At 40.9% G+C, this 12,946-nt stretch overlaps 1 protein-coding gene across 2 annotated transcripts in view; it reads left to right on the forward strand.

Annotated features, from left to right (window-relative positions):
* Positions 1-12,946, forward strand: part of gdpd5b (glycerophosphodiester phosphodiesterase domain containing 5b) — a 35,005-nt gene that overhangs the window by 20,575 nt on the left and 1,484 nt on the right. The window contains exons 4-16 of one of the 2 annotated variants that reach the window (XR_003297092.2): positions 913-1,006; positions 1,159-1,218; positions 1,565-1,663; positions 2,341-2,434; positions 3,832-3,977; positions 5,323-5,405; positions 7,027-7,177; positions 8,174-8,395; positions 8,588-8,745; positions 8,835-8,982; positions 10,090-10,172; positions 12,200-12,312; positions 12,587-12,865. Coding sequence is in view for 1 of the 2 variants with exons in the window: in XM_026329476.2 (XP_026185261.1) it covers positions 913-1,006; positions 1,159-1,218; positions 1,565-1,663; positions 2,341-2,434; positions 3,832-3,977; positions 5,323-5,405; positions 7,027-7,177; positions 8,174-8,395; positions 8,588-8,745; positions 8,835-8,982; positions 10,090-10,172; positions 12,200-12,312 (1,451 nt within the window). In the remaining variant the exon portion in view is untranslated. The remainder of the gene's footprint in view (positions 1-912; positions 1,007-1,158; positions 1,219-1,564; positions 1,664-2,340; positions 2,435-3,831; positions 3,978-5,322; positions 5,406-7,026; positions 7,178-8,173; positions 8,396-8,587; positions 8,746-8,834; positions 8,983-10,089; positions 10,173-12,199; positions 12,313-12,586; positions 12,866-12,946) is intronic. The other variant, XM_026329476.2, reaches the window with a different exon arrangement.

The following is a 12,946-nucleotide window of genomic DNA, read 5'->3' on the forward strand; positions in this document are numbered from 1 at the left end:
TGTAGGATTTCCCTTATGTACTCTAGTGATTTATCAGGGAAATGTCCCAGTCCATCTGCTGTATGAATGTATTCGGTGCTAAGTAACCCTGCTACAGCTCTGTGCCACTTGAGTCACTGATAAGGCTTCAAATGACAATAATGCTGCACTAGCTGTTCATACAGTATGCACACACTCATACACCTCTCTACTTAAGTGTGTGTGTGTGTGTGTGTGTGTGTGTGTGTGTGTGTGTGTGTGTGTGTGTGTGTGTGTGTGTGTGTGTGTGTGTGTGTGTGTGTGTGTGTGTGTGTGTGTGTGTGTGTGTGTGTGTGTGTGTGTGTGTGTGTGTGTGTGTGTGTGTGTGTTTGTGTCTGGCCACAGCTAAAAAAACTAATAAGTGCAGGCTGGATATTTTTGTTCTTGCCTATATTTACTGTCTCCCACACTGAAATGTATTTATGAGACAGAAAACAGCTGCCACATATACATTAATAATTCCATTACTAATAACAATGCATTAATAATAACAATCACATAAACTCTGTGTTTTTAGTCTTCCCTGTGGTCTAATAATAACGTCTGTGGTGACTGAGGCTGCTGCCTGCGTTAGTTTTATTGCAGCAATAAAGCATTAATCTCAAAGTGAACTTAATAGGTGTCTGTATATAAGGCAAATACCGTGAAACACAGACAGTCAGAGTCACTTTCAAGACTATCATTTTTAGATTTTAACTGTCCTTGCATCATCTATATTCATTGCAAACTGGTAATGCCTGCTATTTATTTGGGAGAAATTCTTAAAATAGCAGGCTGTTATTGTTAGGCAGACACAGACTCACCATTCTCCCAAACCTCAACACGGATTAGTAATGATAAATTACAGGTTAGCTCTGAGTATGAGATACATTAATCACTTTTTTGCCCCTTCAGGTTCCTCTACAACCGCTCTGGGGAGTGGAGTGATGGCACTGTTCCCATCCTGGCCACCACTGCTGCTGGTTTCACCTATATTGCATTTTTAATAGTCAGTTCCTCATCAAGTCCTCACTAATGAAATACTAAAAGTGTTTAATGTGTGGCCAGACATTGCAACCAGTCACATCGTTATGTTGAGCAGGTCAAAATCTGTGAGGCTGCAGACTTGTATCTGAACATTGTACTCTTATCTTGTTTCAGGTTTTAGCATTTTGCCACATAGCACTTGGGCAACAGCTGAATTTGCACTGGCTCCATAAGGTAATGTGCTAAATGTGGGAGCAACTGTGTGAGTGTGGTTGTTGAAAACCAAGTGAAGAAGCATGGTTTTATACTTGCATCTTGTTTTCTATTGTAGCGTGTGGTACGTGTTTGCTTGGTACTTGTAGTTTGGATCATGTTGTCTCAGGTGGGCTGTGAAAGCCCAGTCAATGACCTGCCTGAGAGTGTTATCAGCAAACCAAATGCTTGGACCAAACAGTGCTTGGGGTGTGAAAGAGCCGGGAGCTATTCTGGGTTATTCTGTGGTGGGTGTGGACTTGTACATTACGTATTCAAAGTAACAGCTTTTCTGACTTTAGGTCTGTGTCCGTCTCTGTCCAAACAGATAGGGGTGACCGCTGCTCTACTCACCACTATCGTTGGAGTGATATCTGTCAATCAAACATGGGGACAAGAGTGGGATGTCATCCCCATCTCCCTGCAGGTCAGCAGACTGGAACAGGAAAAACACTAAAACCACTTTCTGTGACCTTGCCATCGCTGCTGACTCTGAACTGTTGTGATACACAGGGTGGAGGCAGCGTGTTATTTATGCAACAAATTAGACTTTGACCACTGGTTTGTGGGAACTGGATGAGATAAATAAGCTGTAATCTGCTTGTCTGGTAAATAAATAAGTAATTCCCGTTTTTAAAAAAAGTGACATTTCAGAGGCTGGTATCATTTTAATACTCACATACCAGTATCTTTATCAGTTACATCACATTTCCATATAAAGTGTGTATTTATTGTAGTTTTACATTTTCGTATTTAACCATATGGAATAAAGTAAAGTACAAGTACTGTAACATGACACTCACTCAACAGTAATTAGTGTGTCCCTGTGAGATCATTGCACTTCCAGAAATGCATGATTGAAGTTGCACAGTGACGCCACTGAATTTGAAAGCCTGTAAATTATAGCTATTATTTTTGAATAGTGTTACCAGATTACGTCTGTAATTCCACTCCTCTGCCTTATTTATCGTTGTTTCTCTTCTTTGCTCACTGACACCGTTTCTTATTTCCTTATATCTGTTTCCCCCATCTCCAATTCTCTATATTGTCTTTCATTTCTTATGTCCTGTCCTCTGTACTCTCTCACCTCACATCTTTGTCCAGGCCACAGGTCCATTCCTGCACATTGGGGCACTTGCTGCAATCACTGCACTGTCCTGGATCGTAGCTGGACAGGTTGCCCGCACAGAAAAAATGGGTATGTTTGCTTCTGCAACACACATTGCCTGTGGTAACCTTCCTTCACACACACCCAGGAAGAGTGGAGAATGATTAACACCATGCAGACAGAGGCCAGGACTTCCAACCAGGGTGTCGGAGATAACGAACATTCCTATGGGCTCATGTGATGTTTTCATTCTAGGACACCTTGAATTGTTTTCTCTGAGAACAGGGCTCTTTATGCGGACTGGCAGCTCTGTGTGTGTAACGCTGTAGAATAAAGTGGGTTTCAATAGAATTGAAAGTCAGCATCAGTCATGTACCAGTTTTATTGTCTTCCAAGTAAAGTCAGATACATTAGTATTTACTGTAATTGCAGTCAGTCTTTCATGTAAACTATGAAATCAGAGTTCATCAGAAGTAACACTCTTAATCCATCTGAAGACACATTTAACTATGCTATGCTGTACTGAGAGACATTTAAAAAAATAGATGGTTTGTCCGTAGCTACATCTTATGTTTTGCTGTTGGAGATTTTGATGAGGTGAAGAGGTCTTGGCTGCTTTACTCCCACTTTAGTGTTTGTGCTGTAATGCAGAGTGGAGTCTGAATACCAAAGAGGATGTCAGGGTCGGTGTGTGGGTGGATGAGGCCTGTAAGTCTCCAGTCTGTAACAAGAGTTGTCTACTGAACCCCTCCCCGCAGCTGACCTTGAAACAAATACATTCCCCTGTGTGTGTTTGTGTATGTGCCGACACCTGCAGCCTTCATCGCTCACTTACACTGAGGTGCAGGCAGGGTAAAGTGTTTCTCCTTGGTCCCTGATGCCAGTGTCGTTGACTGCTGTGCATAGCTGTAAGTGATAGTGAACTTTACTCTAAATTACCTCCATCTCTTTGAAGAGAAATCCTATATCTCACATATATTATTTCATGGGTACAAATCACAGCCTGAAACATGTCAAAATCACCACTCTCCCATGGTTGTCAGCACTGTGGCTATAATTAGTTTATGCACATGCTGACGATACTGAGAGACAGAATAGCTGGTGAATAATGTACAAAAATACATATAAGTGTTTACTGCTTATATGCTCTTACATCTTTTTTGATTGTCACATTTTCTACTGCTTAAAGACGTTAGCTACAACATGTAATAAGTGAGTTTTACAGATGTTAGTAGATGTTTGAAGACTTTGGTCTGTAGACCACACTACTCTGGCTGTTTCCCATGATTCCATTATTTGTGCTAAGCTAATCTGCTGCAGACTGTAGCTTCATATTTACTATACAGATAAGAAAGGTTTGGAATTGACCTTGTCATCAAACAGCTTAAGCAAAATGAACTTTTCTCAAAATTTCAAACTTCTCCTTTAACCTCTAGATACTTGATGGATAACAGCTGAAACTATATTATCATCTCTCCTTTCCTCAGTGTTCCAGATAGTGGTCGTGCTGCTGTATGTCGGTGTGTTACTGGCACTGTACGTGGTACCCCTCTACATCACCTCCCCCTGCATCATGGACCCCTCCACCCTCAAACCACGCCCCGATGTTATCGGCCACCAAGGGGCCCCCATGGTGAGTTTTCTAACCTGACATCCTGTCAAAATGTAGTGATATGAAACAGGCCTCTTTGAACAACTTGTGTTCCAGTACATACACTTTTACCCCCCTCCCTGGATTACATTTGGGTTCCTGACGTTGGCTTTACAAGAGTCAAACCTTTACAACCAACATTTTTGTTAACACTAATCTACTTAGGATATGGAGCCTTTAGCCCTGGGTGTTAAGAACCACTTGATTTTTATTTGGAGAGGGAAGAGGAAAAACTGTGGCCCCTTTTATATGTATGATTTTTGTTTGTCATTCGTTTTTCTTCTGCACTTCCCAGGGCTTTTCTAGTCCATTAATGACCCTGGGTTCGTGGAGATGAAAATAGTCCACAAACATAGACCAGTAAGAGCCTGGAGATCTCACTGCCTGATGTATGGCAGGGATATTTTTGTCTGGCAAAAACAAAGTCATTGAGACTGTTCGCATGATATAAACTGATTACAGATTGCTTATGATCAGATTAACGGGTGTCTCTTCAGCTATTTAATTATATTTTTTTCAATGTGCATAAAAACACTACAACTATGAGTTATGCAACCCAAAGTACATTTGAGTCTTTTACATTTGATTTATGGCCTTGGATATGTTTTTTTCTTCTAAAGGTTACCTGAAGAAGGATTTATGTACTTGGCACAGTAGCCTGCTGAGCACTATGCAAATCATGGAAGGCAAAGGAAGGTGGATTCCTGGTTGTTCACAAGTTACTAACAAGCTTAAAAACACACCCAGTTTTTTATTTTGTGGTATTTCTGTGATGTGATCAATCACCACTGTGAAATCTAAAATTAGGAGCTGCTCTGCAGGGCTGTGAGAAACTCCCACTGGGACTACTGGGGAAAGAAATAATCACATGACTGGACTCTTTTTCCAGAAGAGCTATGTATTGATTAGAGCATTATTCCTATCGTATAGGTTCCAGCTATTAGCTTGACTTACAAGTCTCGTAGGAACATGCTTTTGCTTTTCTAGTAAGTGATAAGCCTGTTGGCTTAGCTTATTGGTTATAAACTTATTAAATAACAACACAGCATCTTTTTTTTTTTTTTTTTTTTTTTTAGAGGAAGGTGTCTGCTTTCACATATATCTGTTTGTGTGTGGGTATGACATGTAATACAATCTGCTTAAAAACATACAGAAAAATATCCTGTTGTTTCTTCTCCTTCATCCTCCTCCTCCTCCTTCTAGCATCATCTGTTGTTTTTTCCACAACAACAGCTGAGCTTACAGTAAAGCCACCTTTTAAGTCATTGTTTCTGGACTTACATTCAAGTAATGATTGTGTGTTTGTCTTTACTGTGTGTGTTTTCAGCTTGCTCCAGAAAACACACTGTGGTCCTTCCAGAGAGCTCTTCAGATGAACGTCACAGGGTTGGAGACTGATGTGGCTATCAGGTACACACAGATGTGTTTTTATACCTTTTAGGTGCAGTAGACGGACTTACATTCATTTCCTAAAGACGTACCCTAACCTCACTCTAAATTTAAACCAAGTTGCCTCTTTAAAAGCCAGTGATTTATAGGTTGGGGATCTGGATTCGTTCCCCTCGAGGAAGCCAAGCCCCCATGTCACTGTGAAAATAAAATGATAGTAACTGCAACAGTTCAGACTGTAATATTGAACAGCAAGAGTCGTACAGCGAGACACTTGGTGGAAGAAAGAGGAAGTGGGCAGGGTGAACACTGTCCTGGCCATTGTATATCACTGATAGTGGATGCATGTATGTGTAGTGATGATGAATTATTGTGTATAGGTGGGGCAGAGTTGTGGGTGCGGTGCTTTGTGTTTACAGTAGTGGAAGTGTAGGTTGTGTCCAGTTATTAGCAACAAACTCTTCCCATCCCAATTAGCTGCTGATCATTTCTGTGTTAGCAACCATCCTGGCCCTGTGTGTGTGTGTGTGTGTGTGTGTGTGTGTGTGTGTGTGTGTGTGTGTGTGTGTGTGTGTGTGTGTGTGTGTGTGTGTGTGTGTGTGTGTGTGTGTGTGTGTGTGTGTGTGTGTGTGCGCGCGTGTGCGCGCTGACTGTGTGTACAGTCCTGAGAGAGAGGTGAATAGGTGTGTGATTGGTGCAGGCTGCTGACAGGTGAGCTCCTGGCTGTGCTGAGTAATTAGACTTGATGACAGCCAGAGCAACACTGAGACTCCACTGCAGAAACATTTTTATTTGCCTTACTTTATTTGCATTAGCATTTTTGGCAGTTAACTTAAATCATTTTTTTTTTGAGGGAATATATATTTGGAATAGACACACTCTACACAGAAAATACCTTTTTTTTCCAGCAAGGAATTTGAATAGCAAACATTGAGAAATTTGGAAGCTTTTTTTTTTTTTTTTTTTAAATCTTGGTTTTCTCTTGTTTTTATAGGATAACATGCTGATGTCATTTGGTTTTCAAATATTAAGCAACAGCATTTTAAATATTGAGCAGCAAGAAATATCACTACTGGGCCAAACTCTTCTCTTCTCCTCCACTGTCCCTTTTGCTCCTTTGATCTTGTTTGACATAATAACAAGACTTTACCCTCTAACCAACTCCTGTCCTCTTCTGCTCTTATTTAATGTCTCGTATTCCTCTACTAAGCCTGAGCTACCAATAAAGATACCTCTGGTGTGCCTTTCAAGTCCCCTTTGATTATGGACGGCTGCTCTGTCTGAATTATTCTGAAAATGTGACAATAGCTCTATTTCTGTACTTTGTGTCGGTGAGGTTACAGGAGTTTTTACTGATACACACTCCTGCACAACCATAAGCATCACTTCTCATTAATTAACGGTAACTATAATTAAAGCATCCGTGGGTGTAAAGGATAATCCATGATGTGCTAAATGGTGATGACTATTAAATACAAACCGTCTGGCCAATCAGAATGAAATGTCATGATTGTATAATGTTGGAAATTAGAACATCAGTCTATTTTAATCAATAAATTGTCTGATTAAGTGTTTGTCACATTCTCTTCTCATTTTTTTTTTCTGTTTTCTCAAAACACCGTACCCCATCCCTCATCACTAGTTTGGATGGAGTGCCTTTCCTGATGCACGATCGCACCCTGCGGAGAACCACGGACGTGGAGAAGGTTTTCCCAGACAGGCAGCTGGATGAAACCTCCCACTTCAACTGGACAGATCTGCAGCAGCTCAACGCAGGGCAGTGGTTCCTTAAGGTAATTCTTGGTTGCTGTAAATATAGGTATTATTTCGAAAGCGTTTCAGCTTCTCTCACAGTATGACATGATGCAGTGATGTGTGATTATGGCCATTAGTCCATTGAGTCATAAGTTCAAAGTGTGTCTTCGCTTTGTGATTCCTCTTGACATCCTCTGGTTTCATCCACATACTAAGACCCGTTAATGCTTTAGGGAGGCTCTCCTGCATGCGGACCAGATCAGGCTCAACTAAGGCTTCAAAATAATTGTTTTGCCATAGTACTGTAAATTCTGTTCTGCAAATTTCTAAATAATATATATGTTCATAGTGTAGTTGTAGTTTCAACTGCTTGTTAAATATTTCCTACTGAAACTTAGATTTTATAAGATCAGATTGCTGTACAAAGACGCTTGGCTGTGATGCTACTGCTGTGTCAGTGTTTGTTTGAATCTGCATTACTTTCTCCACTCTCCCCCTCGGTCTATTTACATTGCATGTGTGCACATTGTAACTGGATACTGCAGTCCAAGAAAAGTCTTCCCACTTCTGTGTATAGTTCTGACAATTCAGTAGTCGTATGCTCAAACATGTCACCTGATATGTCATGTGTAATAAAAATATAATGGCAAAGGGGAAATCTGAAGTGTTATTCCATCAGAAAAGTGAGGCACATGCTGGAAAACCTAAATAAGGGGCATCTAATCTTCAACTCCTGCTTTGACACAGAATGAGGGTTCAGTGAAGCGAGAAAGAATGTGAAGGAAATGAGGAGAAACATTCCACTGTTTTTATTTCCTCTAGGCGTTGTCCAAATGTTCTACATAGCACTGCACTACAATGCACTTGGATGGATGGTTTGAAGAATTTACACATTTTTCTTCAGGTGTCACAGCTTTTAATTTATAGCAGTGTGAGAGTTATTACCTTGTTGAGATTAGATTTCAAACACCGTCAATACTACATGTGTTAACCACATTTTTAATCTCTGTTCTCGTTCTATCCCTGTTTCTCAGTATGACCCCTTCTGGACGGTGCACAGCCTGTCCCCACATGAGAAGGATCTGATCGCCAACCAGAGTGTATGCAGCCTGGAGCAGCTTCTAAAGCTGGCCTCCTATCATAACACCACTGTGGTTTTCAGGCTCAGGAGACCTCCACCAGAGCACCCTCGCTACAACAGCTGGATCAATGATACACTGCATGCTGTGCAGCAATCTGGGGTTCCTCAGAGCCTGGTAGGTGTATAGAAACAGAACACTTAAGTCAACCTGATGCAGTGGTCTGTGCAGCATGATATGTGGCTGTTCTTAACATACTTTATGAAGACAAGATGGGTAAAATGTGGAATAACACATCTATATTGCTTTATTATTGCTGATGACTGTTTCATAGAGAAAAGTGGCTCCTGTGTATTGTGCTGTGTGCAGGTGATGTGGACCCCTGATGAGCACAGAGCTCAGGTGAGACAGCTGGCACCTGGTCTGATCCAGACCTCAGTGGAGAAACGGAGTCCTCAAAGTCTCCTTGAGTACGGCATCAGCAGGCTGCTGCTCAGATACAACCGCGCCAGCACACAGGAAATCAGGCAGGATTTGACATGTTATCAGGTTTAACCACAATGGTTATGTTATATAATACAATTTATATAATGTGAATATGTACAATTGGTTTCAGGAACTTTTCTGGGAGCAACATAAACCTCACCCTCTACACTGTCAACGAGCCCTGGCTGTACTCAGTGCTGTGGTGCAGTGGGGTGTCTTCAGTCTCCTCTGAGGCCCCACATATTCTGAAAAAGGTGCCTTACCCCATCTGGCTCATGGTGAGGATCCATTACATACTGTATTGCTCTTTCTTTACTTGATACTGAAACACTTTTTCTGTTCAGTTCACTGGCTGTTTTAACAACCAGGAATATTTCTCCTTGTATTAACAATAATTTTTTAATTGGCTTTTAGGTTGCACCAGTAAAGATGTTGTCCAATTATAGTTAAATGGTGCGAAAACAGAAAACTGTTGCTCTGTTTCTGTACCTGGCCATATTTCTTGCACAGAGAATGTAGAATTGTTGAACATTAAAGTGACAAATAAATGCTTTTTGTTTCATACTGTACACTTTATGTGGGATGTGTGAATATAAAACATCTTTGCTCTGGCTGAATGCTCATCATTGTGGCTGTGATGTGCCTCTTTAACCTGTCTCTCCCTGTAGCTACACCTCCTCTGCATGCCTAAATTGGATTTTTCTGTGCGATATCAAGGGATCCTAGCTTTCAACTGAATTCACCTAGTGTGTGTATTTGCTGCCATGGGCATGCTGTCCTATTGCTTTCCAACCTTCGCCTGAGGTCTCAGCACAGTAGTAAACAAGTCTCATCACTGTAGAATATCTTGTAATGTATAAGTCATGTTTTTTTAATTTCATTCCTCTCCTCAAACCTCTCAACATGGGTAGCACCCACACTGAGCCTCTTTGAGCTTAGTTTCACCCGCCTCATCCGTGAAACATGCCAGCCCCAGACTTCCCGTCTGTGCTGCCATAAGGGGACTCTGCATGACAACATGTGGACATGTCCCCAGCCCCCTGCTGTGGTTCAGGGGGAGTTTAGGCTGCTGGTGCATCTGCAGTACTGTCTGGTAGCTAACAAATATTTATCCTCGGGGCATCGGTCATTTAGGCCATGTTTTCATCTTGTTGGTTGTTACTCTGTTGATAAAAATGCACATTTAAAGACAAAATTTCCTCATTCCCAGTTTATTTGTTGTGATATATACGTGTCATATCAACAAAGTGAAAAATGTTGCTGCTCATGCGAGAGATTTTGTTGGTACAGAGCGCCATCCAGTGGTAGATCCTGCCATTAACTTCTTGATAACAAATTCAGACTTAACCATAATTGTGTGTGTGTGCGTGTGTGTGTGTTTCCAGAGGCCAGATGAATACTGCCTGATGTGGGTGTCTGCAGACCTCATCTCTTTTGCTGTAGTCATAGGAATATTCATTTTCCAGAAGTAAGTACAGTCACTGGCTGATGTAACACTTTATACCTATGCAAGTTTTAATGATTCTCCATTTTTCTGCTGGTGTATGAAGTGGAAAGTAATTACTGCTCTTTTCTTGCTTTGTGTGTCTCTCTCCTGTTGTGCTCTTCCACACCCCTAATACACTTGAGCCCATATCTGCCAATTAGCAAGCACCCTTCACTTACATCTCATTCATTGTGTTGCACTTCTACTCAGCAGACATCTCTCCATGTGGAACATGTCCTTCAGATAATAGCTCATACATAATTATGCTGTTGCTCTATGTTTTAATTATGTTTTTTAAAGGTTTTCTCTGAACACATAATTGTTTACGAAGGAAGATTTTGTCGTGGTTTTATAAGCTGTTGTGATGTTTTTCTGCTGTCCTCTCCCTTTATACCTCTGTCATGACAAACCAGCGTTGACAGAGATGATCTGCAGTGCTTAGTATGAGCATGGTTTCTTTTAGCTAAACTGTGTAAACCTTCACGCTCCTCCAGGAGTCATGTTCATCTGTTGGAGAGTGTGGTTTTGCTTGTGAAACAGTTATTTGTTTCTTTCTTTGATTTCATAGTCCAGTGCAGGTTTCACTGCTAAGTTGAGCTCTTCAATAGCTTCTGCTGCCTTCTAAACTGACCTCTCTTGTCTCCTGCCTTCTTTTGTCCTTTTTTGTCCTTCCGCCTCTCCTTCCTCGTGCTCTCTCCTCTGCCTGATGTGCATGCTCCTCTCCTCCTCTGCTGCATTCTGGCATCTTCTTTCAGCTATCACATGATCAGGTAACTGGGTCACCTGCTCTGACCCAAAGTCTTCTCTCTTTGCTTTCTTTCTGTCTTTCACTCTTTATCCATCATTTTTCTGTTTGAACCATTCTTTACCTTCACTTTCTTGTTTTTTTGTGTTTGGTTTTTTTTTTTTTTTTTTTTTTTACTCTCCATCAGATTTTTCTCTCCACCTTAATTCCACTGACTTCCTATAATTTATTCTCTTTTTCTCACCTCTCTTACTCACCTGAATCGTTGTACTGCATTGCTGCCACTTTCCTCTAGAGGGACGAGCTCTTCCCCCTGAACTTAACAGAATGAATACTTTCCATCGACACAGCACAAAATGTCCACAGCAGTAAAACCCCACTGAGATTTTAAATCTGTTCTCCACCATATTCAGCCAAACGACTAAACATTCAAAATGAACTACTGATCTGCATAAAGCTGAACTCTGGGTCTGCATTCATCAGGGAAAGAGCCAGGCCTGGCTTTTATTGATGCAGATTAACTAAATTGCTTTTCTGTATGTAAATATAATATTGCTGTTACTCAGCTGTGGTTTATGGTGTGTAATGTTCTTCACTTAAGGTAATTAAATCTAATTTCATTAAAGCAGAGATTGCTTTTATACACAGGGAATTATTTCCTTTTGCATGATACACAGATCTATGAAAGCCAGACATATATATATACATACACACACATATGTGTGTGTGTGTGTGTGTGTACAGTATGTACAGTACATAGAGAAATAATACTTAATGGGATAATAAAACCTGTTCTTTTAGTCAGTTTCACAGAAAAGCCAAAACTGATTTTCACAAAATGGTCTAAAAATAGTAACCACTAGTGATTAGTCAAGAGAATAAATCTTATACATAGGATCTTTATTAGAATGTGGTACCAATATTAAAAGGTTTGTTTGGTGTAATGTGTCAGCCTAAACTGAGCTTCAGTTTCTGCATTTATATGTTTTCCTACTTCATTTAATTTTAAGATTAAGATGCTGGTAAACCAAACCACATCAAACATTTTATAAAATGACGATACAGGTTTTCCAGAGAGGTAATCCAATTTAATGGATTTCCCTCCCATAAAACAAACAATAGATTATTTTATTTTAAAATGAAATATATTAATATTGTTTATGGACCAAAACTCAAAAGCATGTTATTGCATGCAGAGGCAGCAGTATTTAGTAGTGTCCTCACTGTCTCAATGTGATTTCTGACTTAACGTGTGATCCTGCAGGTATCGTGCGAGTGGTATGCGCAGCTACAACCCTGAACAGATCATGCTTAGTGCCGCAGTCAGCAGGTCCAATCGAGATATCAACGTCATGAAGGAGAAACTTATCTTTTCTGGTATGCACTGAGATGAAAGGAATATTGTGTGTATTTGCCAACCTTTGACTCGTGTCTTCTTGTTTTGGTTTAGTTGGGCCCCCGAACTCAAAAACAAATTCCTCTGTATTTTACCTTTGATTGGCTGGGTTACAAAAAGAATCTCACACGTTTCATTGGAGGAATGAGTCATTTTGAGTTTCAGGCGCCTAGCTAGCATGTCACTCCATCCCAGCATGCATCTGTCTGTCTGTGAATGTTGTCGCTCCTCCTCTTCCTCTCTTCCATGTTGAAGGTCAGCCCCAGTAGGCGCCTGCCTCCTCCATTCTTCGTGTGTGATGTGCACCACCACCTGTCCATCCTACCTCCTCTCCACCTCCTCCACCAGCAGAGACTTCTTCCTTTATTCCATGCGTCCATTACATCCCTCATTACCTGCCGTCTCTGTGCCTGCTTTTCCCTTCTTCCCTTCGTCCGTTCCCCCATGCACCAGTCTTCCCAGTGGAGACAACGTCTTGTGTAGGCAAGGTTAGAGACGCCCCAGTCTAACTAGGCCTAGTACTGGGGGTCAAAGGTAAGTTATGTTGATTCTGGCTGGGATTTTTTTTTTTCACATCTTCTCATTAATTTTTTTTTTTTTTTTCAATCAGTATTT

This window comes from Mastacembelus armatus, chromosome 13, assembly GCF_900324485.2.
Source record: "Mastacembelus armatus chromosome 13, fMasArm1.2, whole genome shotgun sequence".
Lineage (NCBI taxonomy): Eukaryota > Metazoa > Chordata > Actinopteri > Synbranchiformes > Mastacembelidae > Mastacembelus > Mastacembelus armatus.